The 25,788-nt window shown below is 39.3% G+C and overlaps 1 protein-coding gene across 1 annotated transcript in view; it reads left to right on the forward strand.

Annotated features, from left to right (window-relative positions):
• Positions 1 to 25,788, forward strand: part of LOC124721796 (RNA exonuclease 1 homolog) — a 225,800-nt gene that overhangs the window by 22,535 nt on the left and 177,477 nt on the right. Inside the window, exon 2 of the mRNA XM_047246918.1 lies at positions 5,852 to 7,735. Coding sequence (XP_047102874.1) covers positions 5,852 to 7,735 — 1,884 coding nt within the window. The remainder of the gene's footprint in view (positions 1 to 5,851; positions 7,736 to 25,788) is intronic.

A 25,788-nucleotide genomic window follows, 5' to 3' on the forward strand; every position in this document is an offset into this window, starting at 1 on the left:
ACTTCTGTGTGCTCACGGGGGCCATACTCGATATTAGGCAGCTGTACCAGTTTCTTTGGCTCTTCAGAGTATTACAGAGACAGGAAATATAGAAAACGTAATATTCCAGATTAAAGTCCACAAGTGGCACACAGTTTTAGTCTGCCAAGCAGTTTTGGAGCAGTGCAACACTTTACTGCAAGTGAAAGATCCATCTTGGAGAAAATCCATAATTTGCCATGTTTTTCCAACTCCTCCTCCACGTAATTGCTCTGTACATTTTATAGATTTGTTGCTGCTCATCTACATTAATTTAAGAAGTCCCTCCTCATATTACGCAGTCACCAACATTCACCCATTATAAAAACTAAATTTGGTGATCAGCCTGAAGACTCTTATCTGAACAGTTTTCTGTATTTTTCAATTCCTTTTAGTGGTTTGTATTTACCATAACACAATCAAGTGTACCTATAGTATTCATAGGCAAACAGTATGATCTACTACATCATTCATTTTAGTGACTTCCCATCCTCATAACACAATTAAGTAGATGTGCAGCCCACAGAAGAGAAATCTCCTCTGTTTTATTGCTAATAGACATAAAATTCATGTAGAAACCTATAAAAAAAAAAGGAGAATTTCATAACAGTATTTAATCATTTGCTCATAATGTAAAGACCAGTCCTCAACCGTATATTCACAGAATGTGGGCCGATGTTCATTTCAAATACATTAAAGTTCTCAACTACAAATGATTAAATGGTTTGATGTAGTATGATGACCCTATTTTATTAAATAGACGTGTACATTTTTGAGTAGTTCCATCTGTCCATGATTTTTCTTAATTGTCTTGTGTTGTGTGTGCACTAACTACTGAATATACATAATTTGCTTAATAAGTCTTAACATGACTAACTCTTCTCTGTGTTCCATCCTGTAATCGTATGGTTAGTCCTTGTTGCATGTGAGGTGTGAAAACGTCTTGTATGATCTTGGAACATATAAACACTCAAGCTTCTCTGTCAAATGTTTTTAGTATGGTAACCATTTTAGTACACAAAAAATTCATTGATTTTCTCTTTGAAATCAATTTTTGTATTTAAGTCTGTTGGGTTTTTTAATAATCATGCAATCATCAGGTGGATTTTGTTGTTTTTAAATCATGGAACATACTTTAGGCACGCACTTGTGTTGTCTGTTTGGTAGATAGTAATATGATAGAAACCATTATCGATACAAAATATTTTCAGGCATTATGTGCAAAATGTATTCATGTATTTGTGGATAAGTGTTACCAAGTGTGTATTGAGATGACACTTGAGTAGTGATGTAAAAATTTGAGAACCTTGTGTGGTTCAGTATTTATATCAGTTTCACACTTCTAAGACCAAAGGATTTGGATTGCAGTGGCATATACATTATGCTTCCTGGTGTGCAGTAACTTTGTTTCATATGCTGTTTTCTTCTTCACACAATAAAATTGATTGACATTAACTCTTCTGTTAACTAGCAACCTCTTCCAATGATCCAAAGTCATTAAGAAATTTATGATGCCTGGAAACTCAAAAGCATAAAATAGTAGTGCATTTTTATATTGCAATATAATTAGCTGATGAACATATAAAGGTTTTTATCTGTGTGGCTCCTCCCTCTGTCGGTACCACACCCCTCCCCTGTACACTTCTACATAGGAGCATTCTTTGCCAACCACCTGCTCTGCTGTTCCACCTGATTCCCACCCAGTGCCTCTTTCCATCTCCTTACCACCCAACCTGGTCAAATGACCAAGATTGCTGCCACCCCAGTTGGTCTGCAGTAATGGGAGACACTGTGTGTATCATTGGCAGTGAGAAACTGTAAACACTGCAAAGTTATATGGTAGTGACATTGTATGCTCTTTTCCCTTAATTTCCTGTATGATACAAGCTCTTAGAGAAAGTGAAGAAATTGCAGGAACTGGTTTACTCTGATGTCATTGACCAACACGATTTGGCTCTAGAAAGTATTTCTTTCTCTTCTCTTCCATAATATAAAATTTCTTCTTGTAACAGATTAGTTACATGTAATGGGAAATGGGTGCAATGGATGACGACGAGGCCTCAGACCACGTCTAACCTTAGTATATGGGTGAGGGAGGTGGTGATAAATCCATGAAGCTGTGATCAGGATTTCTTCTTTAAAACCAGCAGACATATTTCACTGATTGTGGGAATAATGAAAATATGGTAGTTAAGACCTTAATAATCAACAAAACTGGAAACTATTTAAAACAACATGTGGCTATGTAACAAAAATGGGGGAGAGGCACTCCTAAGCTTGTCAGATTTCTTGCCAACTTGGTACTACTTTTTTAAAAATGTTTTGATTGTATTTTTGGAATGACACACATTTGCTTCCTTTCAGATTTTCATGAATGTGGCAGCTCTTGCTAAATCCTTTTTGATTAGTGTTTCGCACAACAGCACACTGTTTTACTCAACTTCCATCTATTCCCATGAGTTTTGCTACTACAGTTAACGTTTAATGTGTTACTTTTAAGTGCTGGAGGTCCATTTTGTATATGCAGTCAGACATTGTTTAGATTTGTCACTTAATGTGGAGCCTATGGTATATGCTGTGGACTGTGAAATTTCTGTAGACAAAGAAAATGCGAGAGAAATTCTGGATGGTGTCATGAACACACTTAACAATGTAGATACATGGTTTTAATAAAATGGTTTTAAACTTAAATTTCAAAGACACTGGTTATGCAGTTCAAAACCAAACAAACAAACAAACAAAAAAAAAAATCCATGACATTGGTATCATAAATAATAATAAAGTTACGGAAGAAGCTCAGACCATCAAATTCTTGGGATTAAACTTGGACAAAAATCTAAGCTGGCAAGCACACACAGATTATTTAGCTACTAAATCAAACAGCCTTTCTTTTCCAATGGACATATTGCCTCATATAACAGACATAAACAGCAGGGAAGTGATGTACTGCAGTTACTTTGATCCATAATTAGACATACTGGGTATCCATAATTAAAGTTACAGCTTCACAATAGAAAGAGAACCACATGCAAAATAACATCAGATTTGAACAGCATATTATTGATGCAGGGGGAAACACTGTAGAACCAAAAAAAAAAAAAAAAAAAAAAGCTGTTTTATGGTTTGTGGCTGAGATGCCAAACATGGCTGTCTCCATGAAGGATCGCATGCTGCTGGTAAAGATCTTTTACTAGAACGGTGATCGTGACTGTGTGCCAGTAGCCCTGTTGATGTTCTGGACTCTCAGTGGCACGAAAAAAGGCATTGGTTCTATGTCTGCTAAGGCTCTGGAGAAAATGATTACAAAATTCGAAAAGACAGGTTCTTTTGAAGTGAAGTGCAGTGTGGCAGAGGGAGGAAAGCAGTTCATGCAACATCCTTCAAAGATGTGGCCACAGCGTAGTTGGGGGGATTGTGCGATAGTGTGCAAACATACAGCGCAAGGGGTATTGTCCGAACATTGGACGTGCCTGTGCACATGGTCCATAAAATCCTATGAAATATCCTGCATTGTTGTCCATACAAAACCAGCCATGTTCAGTAGTTGCTTCCTGTTGATCTCCCAACAAGACAACATTCGCTCTGTAATTTCTTGCTCACATGGAGGTGGACAGTGAATGGCCATGGAACGTTCTGTGGACAGACAAAGTGCATTTCCATTTCCAAAGACATGTCAATATGCAGAATTGCGGAATACGGGCAATAGAAAATCTTCATGCACATCAGCTGGTAACACTTCATTCTGCAAAGGTGACTTTGTGGTGCGGGTTGATGGACTGGTAAGTACCTACGGGAACAAACTGCTGAGGTCATCAGTAAGGAGATGAGTCCTGCGGATCCAGTTACCTGTACCATCACTGGTAAACACTATGAGAATCTTATGCGCACCATCATCATTTCAACCCTTCCTGTTCTGCACATTGCACAACCAGTGAAGTGACTTCTGCAGAGGCATTTTGGAAATGCTAGAATTATCATCCGTCATTTACCAACAGCCTGATTTTTAATCCTTGTGACTTCTGGCTGTGGGATTATCTGAAAGATTTGTTCAGTGCTTCAATTATAAACATAGCTGAAATTAAGGCATACATTGTGCTGTGCATTCTGAACATGACTTTCGAGACACTCCAATCTGTTGTGGAACATGGTGTTTCTTGATTTCACGATGTGGTAGAAAATGGTGGACAGCATATTGAAAATGTCTTGTACCAGTGTCCCAAGAATTAGAAACAGATGTCAATTACAAACCAGTTTTTCCCATCTGATGATAAATTTTATTTTGTTGCAGGAAGTTTCCCCCTGCATCAATAATGTGCTGTTCAAATTTTACATCATTTTGATAAGTGTTTCTTGTTCTACAGCATTTTTAAACTGGAACTTTAATTATGGCTGCTGTGTAGTTTAATTTTCTGGCAGAATTCAAACCACAAGTCACAAATCCTGCTACTCCAAATAAGAATCATTAGAAAAATGTGTGGTGAACCTCCAAGAACATCCTATTGCCTTTTACCCAAGAACCTCAAAATATTACCTGCCCCTGTATTGTACAAATTTTACATTATCATTTTTTTACCCATTAATCCTGAGGTAACTGAAGAAAACTGTTTCAGACATATGCACAACACTAGACACAAATAAAATATCATGATTCCAAAACACTGCTCAAAACCCTGCCAGCAGACACCTTAGTACATTGGAATGAAAGTTGGCAATAAACTCATGGGTAGTGATTTACTGAGCATAGAGGTAGGTTTACCATAGAGAAAACCACATGGTCTGCTTGTGAAAAAATGCTACTACTCAGTGGAGGAATTTATGAAAGATGAAATGATCATCTGAATTGTGTGATTATTTAATATCATCATGTTGTGTATCATATTGTATTTATAAAATAAAGTTTGGGGAATTTGCACACTCAAAAGAAAACCAATTTGATGGCAGGCAATGAAAACCTCATAATTCCTTTTGTTAAATTTTACAGGTGACTCAAAATCAGTTTCTTAAAAAATAATATAAAGTAATAAATAAAGTTGCTACATGTGTAACTGTACAGTTGGAGCCTAGTTATTGATGGATTAGAGAAACCCATGCACTTTCAGATATCTCTTTGATTATGGAGTTACTGGAATTAGGAGCTTTCGGAGACAGATGGAGTTATGAGGTTTCCATTCCCAACCATTGAATTTAATAATATTATTGTGTTCAACATAAAACTTTACTCAGAAAAATAGTGATCGAGAATTAAGTAACTATGTACATCACAAGACAAAAATTAACTGTGTAAAATGTATGTACATGTATGTTTCTGACATGAGAATTAAAAAAAAGGACAAAAATTCGAGCAGATGATGTATAAAATGTTCATTATGAGAGGAATAAAATACAACACAACAGATTACAATAATGCCCATGTTCATAGTATCAAATGTTTTAACATAGAATAGTTTAAAAATGCTTTTAGCAGTTTGCTGCTCAAATTGTGAGCTGTATCTGAAATTCGTGTTATGGAAAAATTATAATTGTTAGTGCATGTTACTGTAATGCTGAAATATTTGGTAGTGGTATTGTGCTTGCCAGAATTACTGGTCACATCTATAAACATCAGTTTCATAGTCATTTGAAGGGAGAATAAATTGTCAAATTATAACATATGTTGAAGTGTCATGCTTGTTATTTAGATTGGCTCTCTTGGATAATAGGTGGCATTGATAACTATGTGGGATAACAGCATTTATTTGTGTTATTTTTGGATAGGTTTTTCCAAAATAAATTTGTTTTGTATGAAGGTATTTTGCAAACTATCCTGCAACAGTTGTTTCAAATCATGTTACAGATTCAGCCGAGCCACCTTCCTCAAAAAGCACTTCTGAAGCACCAGCAGAGACAGGAAACATGTTACAAAAACTGATCTCCGATGCTGTGAAGAAAGTTTTACAGCATTCAGATATTAACCCAAGTGCCTTAAATGTTAATGATATTGAATCATGTAATTTATCACAATCAGCAGTAAGTCATGTTATTGAAGAATTTGTTCCACCACTGGAAACTGTTCCAGTTCCTGTCAATCGTTATGTTCCAACAACACAAGTGTCATATAAACCAACCCCAATATCTGAACTTAAGAAGAGGCATATACCAATCCCGTACTCACCATCATTAATGAAATCAACAAAAGTCCTAGCAAAACGCCCATCAACAGAGATTTTCCCTGCCAAGAAACTCAAAATAGAACCTGACAGAAGTGCTGGGTTCAGTTCAGCTATTGAACCTCCACCATGGAGTCATACATACATTCCAACTCCAATGAAGTCGCCCTCACAGGGATCATCAGGTGAAGAATTGGATGCAAAATTCAGTAGTGATGAGTCAGATACTGGAGGTGTAGAAAAAGATGATGATTCAGAATTAAGTGTTCATAGGCCATTCTTAAGTACAAGCCACGAAAAACAGACTGATCTTTATGTTCCCACCACACTTAAATCATTAGACAGCAGTGATTATGAAGCACCTAGTAATGACAGTGCAATGTGTAGCATAGACTACAAACCTACTAATAAAAGTGGATCACACTTTGAACCTATGTATGTACCTCATAGGAGTAATAGCACAGAAAGTTCTATATATGAGCCAAGTACAGTGAGCAATATAGAGCCCGAGTACCGACCACAATGCATTCCTGAAGCAATAGATGAGTATCATCCAACATCTAAGTCAGAACTTAGCAGTAGAATATGTGAAGATATAGATATAACTAATGAAATCAATTTATTAGGAGAAATACTAGAAAATGATCTTAAAGATCAGCTATTATGTGAAAATGAAAATCTTGAGAGTGAAGTAGCAAAAACCTGTGGAGACAAAGAACCATGTGTAATTGGTGAAGAGACAGATACAGCCGAACCTCACAAGCAAGAAGATACACATCAACAGAAAGTTAAGTTGAATGAGGCCACATCTAGTACAAATAACTTAAGCACCAAAAGTGAAAAAGTGGATAGTAAAAGTGAAAAACCAGAAACCAGGCCAAAGAAAAGCAAGAAGAGTGAGAAAAATGAGTTCAGTTCTGAAAGAAATAAGGATAAACATAAAAAGGCTGTTGAAGGTGACAGGAAACATAGTGGGAACTCAAAAAGTTCTCACGAAATTAGAAACAAGGCTGAACCTGAAAAGAAAGTAAATGATATTAAACATACAAAAGAAACAAGTAGAGAGAAGAAAACCGAAAGAAGACATGAACATACAAAGGAAAAATCATCAGGTAAGAAAACTGATACAGATACTCATCCAGAGAAGAAAATTCATGTAGAAAAATCTGTGACAAAGCATGAGAATGAAGAACATAAAAACCAAAAGAGTGCAACAAGCAATAATAAAAAACATAGTAGTAATAGCAGAGGCAGTAGTGCTCCTGAGGACAGTCGCTCTAAATATGCAGACTCAAGAAAGAGCTCTAAACATAAACCTAAATCCAATGAAACATACGACAAAGATACTAGTGAGAACAAAAAGAAAAAACAGGATTCTTCTACAAGGAGCAGTTCTTCTAGTAATCATAGACCTAGAGAAACATCCAAAGCAAAGCACCCTAAAACTCATTTCGATAGTAAAAGTGGCAAGTCAAACTTGCATCACAAGTCTAGCTGTGAAAGTAGTGGGCTGAAGCAAGAAACTGCTGAGAAAAGGATCAGCCCTGGTACGGAATCCAGCATACCTCTTGGTAAGTTACTTATTTGTACATCAATAGTTCACATTAGTGTGGTAATTAAGTTCAGTCTGTAAAATTTATTATTAAATTCTGCCATATCAGTTATACAGTGTTGCTTACTTCTCATTTAGTGTACCAGTAGTGCTTTCAGTTCTGAAAAAAAATTAAAGTGTAGATTTTTGTATATTGTGGTTTATTTATATTAAGTTAAAGCAGTGACACTTAACTTGAGGGACTCTCAAGGGCCTATGAGAGTTTTGTAAAGGGTTTGCATGTGCATCTAGAAATAGTTGTGTGTTCCTCTTAAGTGAAGTTTACATCAAGTTTCTGAGAAAGTATTTTAAAATGTTTTGTTCATATTTATGCTAGCTAATGCTCTGTGTAACTCCTAATAATTTGCAGAGGAAATATTTCTTGTCTGCCTTCGCCATTCCTCAAGGTGGTGTACGTATTGCCAGTTCTGTGAACAGGTCTCATCAAACAGATGTTTGGGAAGTGCCTTTATTGTTTTGTCATCCCCGTTTTATACAGAGATTAGCTCTCACAGCTACAAGTATACCAGAAAAATTAAGAAAAACAATAAAAGAAATTATTACAATGGTAAATTTTATTAAGTCTTTTAATCATTTGAACAGCTGTGTATGGGCAGTGTGTGCACACAGACATTTATTTTTACATTCTAAAGGTCATTAGTTATCAAAAAACCAAGTGCTAAGAGTTGTTGTATGTCTATGTTTGTGCTTGGAGGTCTGGGGGACTTTGGCCGTTCACTTATGTAAGAAAATGAAACACCTGCAGCCATCCTTACGATGTCATTTATTGTATGGCTACCAGTTTCAGTGCTTCTGTGCAGCATCTTCAGGCCTGAGCATATAGTTAATAGTTGATGGTCAGAGAGACAACATCACAGTTACAGGAAGTCTGTGAAAACCAGTTGGCTACTGATACATCATGTATACAGATGGTGTTAGCCCCCTCAGCATCAACTAAGGCCTGAAGATTGTGCACTGAAGCACCGAAGCTGGTAGCTATACAATAAATGACATCGTAAGGAAGGTTGTGCGTGTTTCATTTTCTTACGTAAGTGTTAAGAGGTCTCTTGTGACTGAAAGATGAAATAATGAACTTCCTTAAATAAAATGTGACAAGGAGAATCCTATATCAGGGTGTATGCGACCTGGGACAACCGGGAAATCCAGGAAAAACCCGGGAATTTTTTCATCCGGGAGAAAACCGGGAAAAACCCGGGAATTTTTTGGAATTCCGGGAATTTTTCATTGTTTTAGCTTTCAGTTAATTTTTTTTTTAAATTTTGGCTGCAGAATTGATTCTCTAGCAAAGAATGTTATTGTATCCTGCTACTGGAGAATGAAACTGCAGCAATAAAATATAAACGAGAGGGAAAAAAATAAAACTTTAGTGACAAAGGAAATGTGCAATTTACAACAACAAAAAACCTTGCACGCACAAGCGTTTGCAAATAGCAAAAATATGTCAAAGGCCGTAGGGCGCAGACTGTAATTCTTCCTAACAATAAACTACTTGCTATGAGCATGACGTCACAACTGTTCACATTAGGTTCGTTTGACCAATTGCCAGCGGTCTGTTGCGCATGCGCATTTGACTCGCGTATAAGCAGTACCTTCTCCCGCTACTTGAAGTTTGGCTGTTAGCTGTGTCGGTAGCAGTAGCAAGCAGCCAGATGCAAACGAGAAAAATTTTTCTCGCGCGCCCTAGCTGCCAGATTCACGCTTGCACAGAGTTGCCTGAGTTGTAGTGGGGAGGGGGTTAACCTCCACGTGATGCGTGTTTACGTTAAGTGATTTCGCTGCTTCTCTTCGTGTACAGCTCCCAAGTCAAATGAAAACAAAATAGATTTCTGTGGCCGGGGAGCTATCAAGTGAATTAAAATACATTCACATAATTATGGAGGGCAAAAATATGTTATTAATTTCAGTTTTCTGATTTTATTTTATTTCCAAGTTAGTAGCAGTCAAGCATTAATCGCCTTGCAGAACAGTTAAGTTATTTTTACAAGTTTGCTAAAGAAATTTGGCTTTATAAATCTTTCCGCTGAGGCAATCATTTTATTTGAAACGAAGTGTTTCATTCTACAGTATTGGCTAGTTCCAACTTTTCGCTGAATTTCAAGTGCACGTTATCATCTTCTGCCATATATGGCACTATGCCATAATAAAGAACCAAAAACGAGATCGTAGAGTACTGGTACTCCAAGAAAATTTACATCCCAAAAACCACACTGAAAAGCTTAATATCAGATGGGACATACTTCATTGTGAATCTGGAAAAAGCCAATTCGCACTTCAAGCTGAATTATGCATTTTAGTATGGTTTACGAAATTCCGATGCTCTTTGCCCTGATGCCCTGTTTCTTTTATGGTGTAATGTAAGCTCGTTTAGTGCTTTATACACATGAACATACGGGCTTCCTACACCACTGCAGTTGCACACGCACAATAATGCCTGTTTTCTGGCGCTCTCTGGAAACTGGTAAATCGAACCTATTTCTAACAGTCTTCGGATAGTATTGTGAACGGTGGTTAGAAAAGCGTTACTTTCAAAGTAAATTTCTTTTTACGCAAGATGAATTATGTTACGTGTGAGAAAGTGGGATGGATGTCTAAATCACAGAGCGTTCGAAACTGAACAGTTTGAGGACCAGCCACTTACAAGAATTTTGAGCCGAGACATTTATGTCATAATATTAAATTTACTGGCACATTTGTGTGATGTATCTTAAAGTATAACATACTCAAAAAACATAAATATTACATGTGAAAGCTAAGCTTCTGTTGTAGCGTGTTAATCTTAGAGACTAATATTATATGTGAAAGCTTAGCTTTTATTGTAGATATACGGTACTGTGTACATTAATGTAAACCATTAACTTTTCCTCTTGCGTGTTCATGCTATTTAACCAGTGATCTTGCTATTGGCTGACTATAACACGTGTCCTATGCTCTGAATAGCTGCTGTCATCGGCTGACGAGATCTCGTGGCTTGAGATATGACTCGCTTACAAAAGGACATCGCAACCTCGGTTTCAACGCTCCGCAAACTAACGCGCTGTGTTTGGTGCAATTCGAGTTTATACTTTCGTAATACGAAAATATGCAACTTATATGTTGCTGCAAATCAAAGGTCTTTCCAACACTTCTCTCCTTTTATTTTTATTTTTTTTATTAAAAGTCTCTCCAAAACTTCTCTGCCCATATATATTTTTTTTTTTTTTTTTTTTTTTTTTTCCCCCCGGGAAGTTCTACGCGATTGTATAAAACGGTACCCATTCAAAGAATTGATAAGTTTTACAGTTCTGAGGGAAAATCTACTGTCACTTAGCACAGAAAAAGTGTATTTTTGCCCAGGAAAAAGCATAATTTTTAAACGGGATATCCGGGAGAAATCCGGGAATAATCCGGGAATTTTTTTTCCTTGTCCCCGTATACACCATGTATATGGTGAGCCTAGGAAAGCAACTGCCAGCATTAAAACCAGTAAGTAAGTGTGACATCTCAACACAAACACAAACATCTGAGTTAGAGAAATACACCTCCTCTGAACTCTCAAATGCACTGTAACTAGTGGGTCTTACAAGCAATAGTATTCACCATCTAGAAGATAAAACACCAACATCCTTGTCCTTGAAAATGCCAACACTTTCAAGTAAAGAAAAATGTTCAGCAAAAAACTGGCCAAAGTCCAAGAAAATCATATTAAAATCATCAGATCACCAAGCACTGTCATTTTCCAATGGCAAATGCAGAGTTGCAGACATTGATGTCCCCATACAGGAATAAAATGGCCTAAATTTTTTTCCTTTACATCTGCATGTCACCATGTCAGAGAGAAATGGGGAAAGAAAAACCTCACTGAAAGATTGCTGCAAGTTTTCAATGGAGGGCAAAGTGGCTCTGAACACACATGTTGGAGCACAAACTCGGTCACAATAGCAGTATACCATAATTTAACTGAATGTTGCATGTATGCTGATCAGAGGGTTCAGTATGTGCAGATACTTTTAAGTGACAATTGGAAAAATGTGGATTGGTTTTTGAGTTTTATGAAAAATTAACAAGAATTGGAGCGATTCAAGCTCACACAGAGGCGTACCAATGGTTGTAATTCCCGCTGATCATTTGTGCCTGGAGATGGAATGGGGGAAGTGACAGTCATAAAATCACCACACCGTAAAATGGCTTGTGGGGGTATTGATATAGATCTAGATTAATCTCAAGGGGAGCTGATTTTAATGATTTTGAGTGGCACAACTTTTCTTCAAGTGTCAGGACATGTGCTTGAATCATTATATATAAATTCTATGCCTGTTTGATATCCATCTTACATACCAGTGACCAGTGCAGTGATTCAGATAGAAAGAACAGATTTCAGTTGTCTATTACAGACTACCTATAAAAGATGGAAACACACAGTGCATGTCATTGGATTGAAGAAGGTTGTAGCCGTGCTCCATCGATCTGCTGTCGTCAACTTCTCTGATGTAAGATATTGATGTTGTTATCTACTGTACATGCCCGACTTTCCGTTATATCTACACATCAGATGGAGCAGCCACAAACATCTTCACTGTAATGGTGACTAAATTTCTGGTTTTCATAATAATAATAATAATTGCCGTGGAGGCCCGGAAAAAGAATAGGCCTCCGGTATGTTCTGCCAGTCATAAAAGGCGACGGCAAGAACAAACCACTAATAGGGCTAACCCCCCTTTTAGTGTGATTAGTTGGTTCAGGACAGAACTAATGAAGCCTCGGACAAGCGCTGTCATGGTCGGGGACGACGCTTGAACCCTATGCCCGTCCACAATGGTAACGACACTGCTAGCCACACGGGAAATGATTTAAATCCAAATAGAGGTGTTTTTCAGGATATGCTTCCTGCAACCACTCTAGAAGGAAAACAAAGACAGAGGATGAGATGGTCAGATGAAGTTAACCGACACCTCATGTTCTGTTATTACCAAGCAACAAACTTTGGAACCAACACAACTGGATACAGATCACAAGTACACACAACATTTATTACCAGATACCCAGAATTAGAATTTTTAACAGAACAATGACTAGCTGATCAGATCTGTGTAATAATCAAAAATAACAGGATACTCCAGTCAGAACTAGAAAACATCAAACAACAAGTACAACAAATACTGGAACAAAATAATGTGCTATCAGAAGAAGAAGAAGAAAATACAGTAATGGACTCAAACATCCCAGAGCAAACAAACAAAGAACAACACGCATCAATTAAACAATCAGAGGAAAATGAAATCTTAAGACAGCCACCAGAACAAGCACAAATAGAACACGAAGTGACACACATGTTAGATATAGAAGAAAAATGTCAGCTGACATATATAGAATACAAAGACACAAATACAGACATTAGACCATTCTTGCATAGACCACCAAATAACCCACAAGTCGAAACAACAACAACAACAACAACAACAACAACAACTATCAACACAATCATACACAACAAAATAAATGAAAATACAACTATGGAAGAGTTACAACTACTGGTTTGTATAGGAGCACTCACTACACTAAATATACACACTATGCAGAGATCAAAACCAACCAGCACACAGAATAAACCCACAAAACCAGCATGGCAACACAGGCTACAGATCAGAATAGAAAAACTGAGAAAAGACATCGGACAGCTAACACAATTTATAAGAAATGAAATATCAGACAAAAAACGAAAAAGGTTAGGTAAAATCTCACAACAAGAAGCGATAGAGCAATTAGATGAAAAGAAGCAGAAATTACAAGCATTGGCCAAATGACTTAGAAGATACAAAAAAAGTGAAAATAGAAGGAAACAAAACCAAACATTCAACACAAACCAGAAGAAATTTTACCAGACAATAGATAACACACACATTAAAATAGACAATCCACCAAACATAACAGACATGGAACACTTCTGGAGCAACATATCTAACTAAATTATTTAACAGCTACATTGCAGACCCATACACATTCCCTGATACACTTACACAAGGAATAACTTATCTGAAACCTAAAGATCAAGCAGACACAGCAAACCCAGCAAAATATCACCCCATAAGATGCGTACCAGCAATATACAAAATATTAACTTCAGTCATTACACAGACATTAATGACACATACAACACGAAACAAAATTATAAATGAAGAACCAAAAGGCTGCTGCAAAGGAGCATGAGGATGTAAAGAGCAACTAATAATAGATGCAGAGGTGACTTATCAAGCTAAAACTAAACAAAGGTCGCTACACTATGCATACATTAATTACCAAAAAGCTTTTAATAGTGTACCCCACTCATGGTTACTACAAATATTGGAAATGTACAAAGTAGATCCTAAATTGATACAGTTCCTATACATAGTAATGAAAAATTGGAAAACCACACTTAATATCCAAAAAAATTCAAATAATATCACATCACAGCCAATACAGATTAAGCGTGGAATATACCAAGGAGACTCATTAAGTCCTTTCTGGTTCTGCCTTGCTTTGAACCCACTATCCAACATGCTAAATAATACAAATTATGGATATAATATTACTGGAACATACCAACACAAAATCACACATTTGCTATACATGGATGATCTAAAACTACTGGCAGCAACAAATCAACAACTCAACCATTTACTAAAGATAACAAAAGTATTCAGGAATGATATAAATATGGCTTTTGGAACAGACAAATGTAAGAAAAATAGCATAGCCAAGGGAAAACACACTAAACAAGAAGATTACATATTGGATAACCACAGCGACTGCATAGAAGCGATGGAAAAAACAGATGCCTATAAATATCTAGGATACAGACAAAAAATATGAATAGATAATACAAATATTAAAGAAGAACTAATAGAAAAATATAGACAAAGACTAACAAAAATACTGAAAACAGAATTGACAGCAAGAAACAAGACAAAAGCCATAAATACTTATGCTATACCAATATTGACCTACTCATTTGAAGTAGTGAAATGGAGTAACACAGACCTAGAAGCACTCAATACACTTACACGATCACAATGCCACAAATATAGAATACATCACATACATTCAGCAACAGAGAGATTCACATTAAGCAGAAAGCAAGGAGGAAGGGGATTTATCGACATAAAAAACCTACATTATGGACAGGTAGACAATTTAAGAAAATTCTTTATAGAACAAGCAGAAACTAGCAAAATACGCAAAGCAATCACTCATATAAATACATCGGCTACACCACTGCAATTTCATAACCACTTCTACAACCCTTTAGATCACATAAGATCAACAGATACGAAAAAAAGTAAATTGAAAAAAGAAAACATTACATGGCAAGCACCCGCATCATCTAACACAGCCACACATCGATCAAGACGCATCCAACACATGGCTAAGAAAAGGCAATATATACAGTGAGATGGAAGGATTCGTGATTGCAATACAGCATCAAACAATAAACACAAGATATTACAGCAAGCATATTATTAAAGATCCCAATACCACAACAGATAAATGCAGACTTTGCAAACAACAAACAGAAACAGTAGATCACATAACAAGCGGATGTACAATACTAGCAAATACAGAATACCCCAGAAGATATGGCAATGTAGCAAAAATAATACATCAACAACTTGCCATACAACGTAAACTAATAAAACAACACGTTCCCACATACAAGTATGCACCACAAAATGTACTGGAGAATGATGAATACAAATTATACTGGAACAGAACCACACCACATAACCAACCTGACATCATACTCACCTCTAAAAAGAAGAAATTAACACAACTAATCGAAATATCCATACTCAATACAACAAATATACAGAAGAAAACAGGAGAAAAAATTGAAAAATATATCCAACTGGCTGAGGAAGTCAAGGACATGTGGCATCAGGATAAAGTTGACATTATACCAATTATACTATCAACTACAGGAGTCATACCACACAATATCCACCAGTACATCAACGCAATACAGCTACATCCAAACGTATATATACAACTACAGATATCTGTAATTATCGATACATGTTCAATTACCTGAAAGTTTCTAAATGCAATGTAACATATACCATACAGTTAAAAGGAAGTCACACTTGATCAAGGTGCACGTAACTTTCCATTTTTAACCAGACATAACGTCTGAGAAAGGAAAGAAATAATAATAATAATAATAATAATAATAATAATAATAATAATAATAATAATAATAATATGCCCGGGAAAAGAGTAGGCCTCCGGTATGTTCTGCCAGTCGTAAAAGGCGACGAAAAGAACAAACCACTAATAGGGCTAACCCCCCTTTTAGTGTGATTAGTTGGTTCAGGACAGAACTAATGAATCCTCGGACAAGCGCTGTCATGGTTGGGGACAACGCTTGAACCCTATGCCCGTCCACAATGGTAACGGTACTGCTAGCCACACGGAAAACGATTTAAATCCAAATAGAAGTGTTTTGCTGGACATGCTTCCTGCAACCACCCTAGAAGGAAAACAAAGACAGAGGATGAGATGGTCTGATGAAGTTAACCGACACCTCATGTTCTGTTATTACCAGGCAACTAACTTAGGAACCACCGCAACTGGATACAGATTGTAACAGATAAAACAACACCACATAACAAACCTGACATCATACTCACCAATAAAAAGAAGAAATTAACACAACTAATCGAAATATCCATACCCAATACAACAAATATACAAAAGAAAACAGGAGAAAAAATTGAAAAATACATCCAACTGGCTGAGGAAGTCAAGGACATGTGGCATCAGGATAAAGTTGACATTATACCAATTATACTATCAACTACAGGAGTCATGCCACACAATATCCACCAGTACATCAACGCAATACAGATACATCCAAACTTATATATACAACTACAAAAATCTGTAATTATTGATACATGTTCAATTACCTGAAAGTTCCTAAATGCAATGTAACATATACCGTACTGTTAAAAGGAAGTCACACTTGATCAAGGTCTGCGTCACTTTCTATTTTTAACCAGACCTAAGGTCTGAGAAAGGAAAGAAGATAATAATAATAGATGTCGACTTTTTGCACAGTTGATCACCCTTCATTTGTTGCTGCGTTACCGAAGACAAGATAGTTAATAACATCTTTGTATGTTAGTATTTCAACTTTCTATTTCTGACGTAACTACTTATTGGAACTGTTTCTGATTTTGTGTTATTTCTGTCCAATTGGGAATGAAATTGGAAATAGCTTTTAAGTCACAATTTATGCTTTGTAATATTTCATAATCGAACCGTCCGTCATCCAGAGATACAGTTTGCAGCTTGCCTATGATTATCATTGATTAATACACACACTATTGTGGAAATCACTTTAGCTTTTTATTAACAACATTTAATGATAATTAAATGATCATAAATGACTGCATTTTGTATATAGAGAATAGGAGGTTGATCCTACAATTACTCTCAACAATTATTTATAGTTCGTCACTCAGAGATATTACAGCAAGGACTATGGTCCATTACTATACTTCGATAAGAGTCATTCAAACTTCGTATGCTTCTACTTTCACAAAGCTAAATGCCCAATTCCGATCTTACATTCAATTTAATGTCCCTTCATGTAGTCCACAGATCCTATTATTGGTTATTCAGTATGTAATAGTTAAATACTAAGCACTACTTTCTCTTGCGCACACAATTGCTCAGATATTCTTAGTCCATGACCTTACAACAAAGATCTACCTAGACTGCAGTATAAGTTTAAACGTAAGTCTGTCCTGTATAAATTAACTATAGTCACTTTTATTGCAGTTTAAGAGAAGTGCCTTGATTCGTTCCATAGCATATCACACGGAAATGCTAGCTATATTGCACACTGCAGCTACCTAGACTTATTCAGAACGCTTCTGCGGGGCTGAGGGTTAGAATAGGCCCAAGGTATTCCTGCCTGTCGTAAGAGGCAACTAAAAGGAGTCTCGCAAGTTTCGGCATTTATATGATGGCCCCCTGTAGGGTTTGACCTCCATATTTCAAAATTTTTCCGGAGAGCGAACCAATTGTGGAAGGGCGCCTACATGGTCCATCATGCATTGAGATCTTAGCCCTCTTTTTTGTCATCACATTGCAGTCCCACTCATTCTCCATCTCTTTGGTGAGGGTACATTCCTAGGTGCATTTTCTACCATGCACTATGCAGTGTCGCCGTCTGTGCCGATGTTGTCATGGACTTCTTTGCACCTGATATCCAGCACTGTAGCCAGTCCGTTGTGGTGGGGCCGCCATGTACCCTGTTGGTTCTAGCCCCCTGACAACACCGGGATCACTCTCCTGATGCCTTTGCCATTAACTCCTCAAGGAGTAGATGCCCGTCACCCTGGGGCATTGGGATTCCTGGCAATGGCTACCCTGCCAGGTGGCCCTTGCTGAGGCTGGGTGGCGCCCGTGGGGAGGGCCCTTGGTCGGAGTGGGTGGCATCAGGGCGGATGTCATGCAATGAAGCGTGGTATATCATCTCTTACTGGTGGCCAACCACCAGTAGTCTCTAAACGTTCCAGGGCTCAATTCAATGCGCAGGAGTATGACCCTGAATCGTTCCCCTTCCTGGCCACACCGTGGGAGGAACACCAGGCTAAGGATGGCAGTGAAGCATATTAGCCCTGGTACCTTGTCTATTCGAGAGCTGATGGGGAATCCTTCATGTTGATGAAGCCTCAGTTTTTTGTTGAGCATTTAGAGGACAAGTTTGGGGAGGTGGAGGGCTTGTCCAAAATGCGCTCTGGGTCAATCTTGATCAAAACAGCATCCTCTGCCCAGTCACGGGCATTACTCGCCTGCGACAAGCTTGGGGATGTTTATGTTTCCATCATGCCCCATAAGAGCCTGAATATGGATCAGGCTCTCATATTCCACAGGGACCTTTTGCAGACTGACGATGAGCTGCGCGCCAATTTAGAACAACGAGGTGTTCACTTCATCTGGCGCATCCGTCGGGGTCTAAGGGATAATCAGGTTGCCACTGGCGCCTTCATCTTGGCCTTCGAGGGTTACACGTTACCAGAAAACGTCAAGATGATGGTCTACCGCTGTGATGTCAAGCTGTATATCCCTCTCCTGATGGGGTTTTTTTGAATGCTGGAAGTGTGGCCATACATCTTCCTGGTATACTTCCAGCGTTACGTGTCGAGATTGTGGACGTCCTTCGCATATCGCAATACTCCATGTTCCCCACCTCCTATCTGTGTTAACTGCAGAGAGCATCATTCCCCTTGCTCGCCAGACTGCAGGATCTTACAGAAAGACAGAAAAATCATGGAGTGCAAGACCCTGGACCAACTGACCTACACTGAGGCTAAGAGGAAATGACTTCCTCTTAAGCCGCTGCTACGACAACAGTGATAGCCCCATCAATGCAATGAATTCCAGTCAGCTCTCAGAGCCGTAAGACTACACCTGCCCCTCTTGGCCATGGGGGGCACTACCATCCCTGTTGCTCCTGCATCACCTACTTCGGGAGCAACACCCCCTTAAACATCGGGGATGTCTGTCCCCTCTTCTAAGCCAGAGAAGTGTACAACTTCTTCAGCTCTTCTCACTGGGAAGGGGTCCCTTGTGTCACTCTCTTCGCAGGTTCTTATCAGTGGCATAGTTGACACCCGCCAGTGACTGAAGCAACCACAGGGCTTCACGGTCCTCCTCTGACCCTGAGACTGAATCAGTGAAGCCCTCCCAGCGAGACAAACCTAAGGGACTGCGAGAGAAACCAAAAAAGCAAAAGACCTCCAAGAGCCAAGTCACCAACACCACTGCTACCTACAAGCTCTGCATCTGAGTATGAGGTGGAGATTCTGGCATCTGCTGAGGATATAGATCTTACCGGACCCTCAGACAGAATGAATATTGACTGCTTAGGCAATAAGTCGGTGGCACCAGGTGACCCTGAGGCATAAACTGCCTCACTGAATGTTCCATGCCCTCCCAGTCTCACAATGATGTCATCATCCAGTGGAACTGCAGTTTTTTTTTTCCACCGCCTGGCTAAGCTGTGGCAACTGTTAAGCTTTACACCTTCTTTCTGCGTTGCCCTCCAGGAGACCTGGTTCCCGACAATGCAGACCCCTGCACTCCGCGGCTATAAGGGATATTACAGGAACTGTAGTGACTATAATAAGGTGTCAGGTGGAGTTTGCATTTATGTCCTAAGCTCAGTCTGTAGTGAACCTGTGCCCCTTCAAACTCCTCTGGAAACTGTGGTTGTCAGAATAAGGATGGCGTAGGAAATAGCTGTCTGCAATGTATATCTTCCTCCAGATGGTGCAGTACCCCTGCATGTATTAGCTGCACTGATTGATCAACTCCCTAAACCTTTCCTCCTTTTGGGAGATTTTAACGTCCATAACCTCTTGTGGGGTGGCACTGTGCTTACTGGCCGTGGCAGAGATGTCAAAACTTTACTGTCTCAGTTTGACCTCTGCCTCTTAAATACTGGGGCCATGACACATTTCAGTGTGGCTCGCAGTAGTTCCTTGGCCATTGATTTATCCATTTGCTGCCCAGGACTTTTCCCATCTATCCATTGGAGAGTGCATGATGACCTGTGTGGTAGTGACCACTTCCCCATCTTCCTGTCACTGCCCCGGCGTCAGGCCCATGGATGCCTGCCCAGGTGGGCTTTAACCAAGGCAGACTGGGAAGCTTTCACCTCTGCAGTCACCGTTGATTCTCCCCCACACAGTAACATCAATGTGTTGGTTGAGCGGGTGATCACAACAATCGTTACTGCGGCGGAAAGCGCGGTCCTTTGGTGGTCATCGGAAGTCACTGTGGCAATTAAGGAGCATCGGTGGGCTCTACAGCCTCACTCTTCCCTGGAGCACTGCAGCAGCGCGGTTCTTTCCGTCCCTTTACAATGAACCTTCACCAACCTGTGAACATTGTCTCGGGCAGATCATCACTAGGGAAGCCGAGCGGAACCTACTGTACTTCGATGTGAACCAGGCTGCAATTAAAGACACTAAATCTACGTTTCGGGAGAAAATTTTCACATGAAATGAAAGGTTGGAAATTTTTTCCATGATTAATATATTCTGAAACTTAGGTGAACAAGTATCACTGCTAAGCCCGTACTAGTCTTAACGCAGTCACTCACTGTCCCTTTCACTCACGTTAGTAAGTTTATGGTGTTGCATTTACCGAAAACGTAATAGCTACAAAAATACATATTGTTTTTGGTTGAGAATGCTCGCCAAATATTAAGTCTGTTGGTACCTAATGCAGTCACAGTTTTTAGCCACTGACCTGCTCAATCTGCCACGCAGAATTTATGTCTTTTCTTGTCACAAAATTCACTAAAAAATTCCGAAATTTCTACACACCCATCAGAGTAATTATGCCGTCACTTTACAACACTTTTGATGTATGAAACACTGCTAGATCTGGCAACTTATGATTTCCATCAGAGCTACTACTATACACGTCCGAACTGTTTCATGGCTAGGCTCTGACTCTCTTCTAGAATACTCTAAGTCTTCTCTACCAGCAGAGAAAGGCGCGCGAAGAATACTGCTTTACCACTGGTCAGCTTACTCAACAGCCAATAGCAAAATAACTCTCTCCCGCATCAGTCTGCACTTTTCATCAATAACCAATCGCAAAATAGTAAACCTAACGACTGCACTTTTTACCGATGTAATTATCTAATATGCTGTCTATGCATAAAGTTATTTACTATTGTTATTTATACATGAATTAACTTCCTTTTACCATAAACTTACTTTACAGATCTATTCTACAAAAATCCCCTTTTTCCACATCCATACTTCTTCGAAATGATCCCACACTAAATCCCACTACATAACTCGTTAAACAATTATCTTCATATTAACCTTAAACCACATTCGCACATCATTCATACTGTTAAAACACATTTATTACATTTTACATACACAAAAAGACATAACAACACTTTATGAAAATAGTAGAACAGTTTATGAAAAACATTCTATTACTTTAGTGCACTCTAGTGGACACAATCGAAACTAAATCAGTCCCCTATCCAATATTGTCCTCTATCGGCTGATACACAAACTACGTGCGTGTCCAGTCCCTCGTCACCATCGTCACTATCCAGCTCTGAGACACATCTCCCACTTAACCGCCTCCAAGGCAGGATCGGTATACGGCACTACGCCTCAGCACCTCATAGCCTTTAAACAGCTGCCCATGGCTTCCAGTTTTCAGCTGTGAAGATGTGTCTCATGCATTTCTGTCTGCGTCGTACCATTCATCCAGAACCAGCACTTTACTTTAATGACAATCCACCCACTGTCGTGGAGACACATCGATTCTTAGGTCTGGTTTTTGATGCTTGTTTGACTTGGCGTCCTCATCCTTGTTTGACTTGGCGTCCTCATCTTTGTCAGCTTAAACGTAACTGTTGGCAATATCTCGGTGCCCTTCGCTGCCTGAGCAACGCCATCTGGGGTGCAGATCGCTCCATGCTGCTGCAGCTCTACAGAGCCCTTGTTCAATCCCGCCTTGACTATGGGAGTGTGATTTATGGTTCGGCGGCACCCTCAGCGTTGCAGAGTTTGACTAGCAACAGGAGCTTTTAGGATGAGACCGGTGACCAGCATACTGGTGGAGGCTTGAGTCCCTCCATTGAAGATCAGATGTGCACATCTGCTCACCAGTTACATTGCACACATTCATAGCTCTCCTGAACATCCTAATTACCGTCTTCTTTTCCCAACCACTGCGGTTCACCTCCCGCATAGGCGGCTCAGGTCAGGGCTAACGATTGCGGTTCACGTGAAATTGCTTCTGTCTGAACTGGAGTCCTAGCCTTTACCACCTCTCCTCGAGGTTGATTCATGTACATCTCCATGGTGTAGCCCTACGCTGAAGCTTCCCCTGGACCTTTCACATGGCCCTAAGGACTCCATTAACTCTGCGGCTCTCCTCTGTCACTTCCGCTCAATTCTCGGTGTGTTCTGAGGCTCTGAAGTGGTTTACACTGATGGATCGATGGCTGATGCTCGCATTGGCTTCGCCTACGTTCACAGCGGCCATGTTGAACAGCATTCCTTACCTGGTGGCTGCAGTGTATTCACTGCAGAGCTGGTGGCCATATCTCGTGCACTTCAGTATATCCGTTCATGCCCTGGGGAGTCCTTTCTTTTATGTATTGACTCCTTGAGCAGACTGAAAGCTATCAACCAGTGCAACCCTCATCATCCTTTGGTAGCATTCATCCAGGAGTCCATCTGTGCCCTGGAATGGTCCAGTCGTTCAGTGGTGTTCGTCTGGACCCCAGGTCATGTTGGAATTCCTGGAAATGAACTTGCTGACAGAGTGGCCAAACAGGTACACGGAAACCACTTCTGGAGATCGGCCTCCCAACAACTGACCTGCATTTGTTATTATGCCACAAGGTTATTCAGCTTTGGCAGATGGAATGGCAAAATTTCACTACGCACAACAAACTGCGAGGCATTAAGGGGACCACGAATGTGTGGAAGTTCTCCATGAGGGCCTCTCATAGGGACTCCATGGTTCTCTGCTGGCTCCCCATTGGCCATGCCTGGGCAACGCACGGCTACCTCCTGCGCCGTGAAGATCCGCCACAGTGTTGGAGCAGTGCCTGGTTGACAGTGGCCCATACTCTTCTGCTCTGTCCTCCTTTGGCTGCCCTGTGACTTCATCTTTGGTTGCCGGACTCGTTATCATTGATTTTAGCAGACAACGCCTCTTCAGCTGATTTGGTTAAACATTTTGTCTGTGAGAGTGGGTTTTATCATTCGATCTGAGTTTTAGCGCATGTACTTTGTCCCTTTGTGTCCTCCACCCTAGTGCTTTTAGGGTGGAGATTTAATGTGTTGCAAAGTGGCTGGCTTCTCCTTTTTATTTTCATGGTCGGCCAGCCACTGTAATCTGCTTTCTTGTTTTACTCTCTTCTAACTGTTTCTTGCGTCTCTCTGTTGTTTTCGTGTCCTCTTTTGTTCCTCCTGGTGTTCATTGCCTTTCCTCCTTTCTTGTGATTTTTTCCTTTCTTTCTGTTCTGTGTTATACATATCGTATGTTTGATTCTCCTGCTTGAGGCATTGTTTTATTTGGAACAAGGGATCGATGACCATGCAGTTTGGTCCCCCCCTCTTTTAAACCAGTCTTTCTTATTCAGAGCTCAGAAAACAAGACGAGAACTAACAGTACCCCCGCATGGTTTATACAGTAGAATTTAGAAACAAAAGTATCCACGTTGAACCCTCCTTGATTTCCCTGAGGCACTACTTTGCTGCTGGCCTCATTATGATGAGGGGTTATATATCGATAATTTTATTTAAAATATTTTCAGTGCTATTAATTATTTCCAATATTTTTGATCACCTCTCCACTATATGAGAATAAGCCTGATAATATTGTTCTCAATTAAAAGAGTGGTTATAAAAGCTCCCCAGAATGACAAAAGTTTGCACTCTGCTGCACAATGTTGTCATTCTCACCCTTAACCACGATCTTTGTATTTCCACTAAGTTAGTAAACAGTCTTTACTTCTCCTAAAAGGGGGAATGAACTTATATTTGCTGATAAATTTGGGGATTTTAATGTGGAGTGTGAGGTTTTGCAGCATCGAAGTGCTGGTGATGGGGAAAGGGGGAAGGTTGATGGTTATGTTATATTGTTCTGTTTACATCAGTTTGTACAATGGTTCTTAGAAATAACATGTTTACATATCATCATCATAGATTTGTACATATAAGTCATTTAAATACTTCATGACTATATTGTGCAGAATAAGTCTGCATACCATAAATAAGTGTCTGCATTTTAGATACAGTTCATTTGAAAACTTTATCACTAAATTATGCAGAATAAGTCTACCTATCATAAATAAGTAAGTTCAAGTATTTGAGAGTTGTTTAAAGGTTGTCTAAAAGAACAATCTTTGGTCTTGAGCTTGATGGAGATTTCAGGGGACGTCAGCTTATCAACTCTGTGTCGCCCTTCTCTTGAGAACCTCCATGCGGTTGCACAGGGGAGAGTAGAACCAGTTTACTTGAGGTTCTCTATGCGATTGCACAGGAAATGCAGCAAATATTTGAGATGGAACACATCTTTTCGAGCTGTCTCTTGAATATGCTATTGACTCGACAGGTGGTTATTAGCGTTGTCTGAATGCCGAATTCAATTATTTGTTTGTTATGTCAGTGCGTCTGCGAGATTTTTGCCAACTCATGTACCCGCCTTTTCTTACGACTTGCAGAATATGTTAGTTCAACTGACTGTTTACTGATATGTCTGTTCTTATAATTATTAATCAGCAGTAGACGTTATATCTTGATAATTGGTACAGCTGATTTCTTGTTGCTTATTGGCGAAGTACTTATTGATATCTTCTTATCTTCTATTGCATTTTAATGCATCATGGCTTTCTTGCGTGGGGTTTTATTTTGCAGATGTTGCCCCCTGCTATGGTTTCTTTCTTGCATCATTGTCAATCTTGACATAAGAAGCTTTAGACAACCATCTGATTATTAGGATGTTGTTGTTGCAGTCTTCGTAATGTCTTGGTCCCTAGCTGTGTGCAGTTTCGCCCAACAGGATATGGTACAGCATCTCGAATCTCGTTTTGTCTAGAAATACTGTGCCGCAGCTTAACGTGCTCTTGTCTCATTAGAGAATTCGTGTAGCGACAACACGTCATCTCGACCATCAGATAGTTGTGGCAGTCTCAGCATGTTATCTCGCCCCATAAGATGTCGCAGGCAGCATCAGTGTGTATTCTTGCCCCATCAGGTAGGTTGTGCAGCGTCAGCACAATCCACCGAGCTGACTCTCAAAGGTAGTGGTTATGGACAACTCAGTCTCATAGATAGTGTGCATATGGAACATAAAATTTGTGCATATATACAGTAGCAACAACTTCATTGCTTAGAGACAAAATAATGATAATTAATCACATTTAAAATAGTGGTCTCCTTAAGTGCTCATGAGATTCACAAAATAAACTTAATCAGAGTTATTTTTCAC

The sequence above is a fragment of the Schistocerca piceifrons genome, chromosome X, assembly GCF_021461385.2.
Source record: "Schistocerca piceifrons isolate TAMUIC-IGC-003096 chromosome X, iqSchPice1.1, whole genome shotgun sequence".
Taxonomy (NCBI): Eukaryota; Metazoa; Arthropoda; class Insecta; order Orthoptera; family Acrididae; genus Schistocerca; species Schistocerca piceifrons.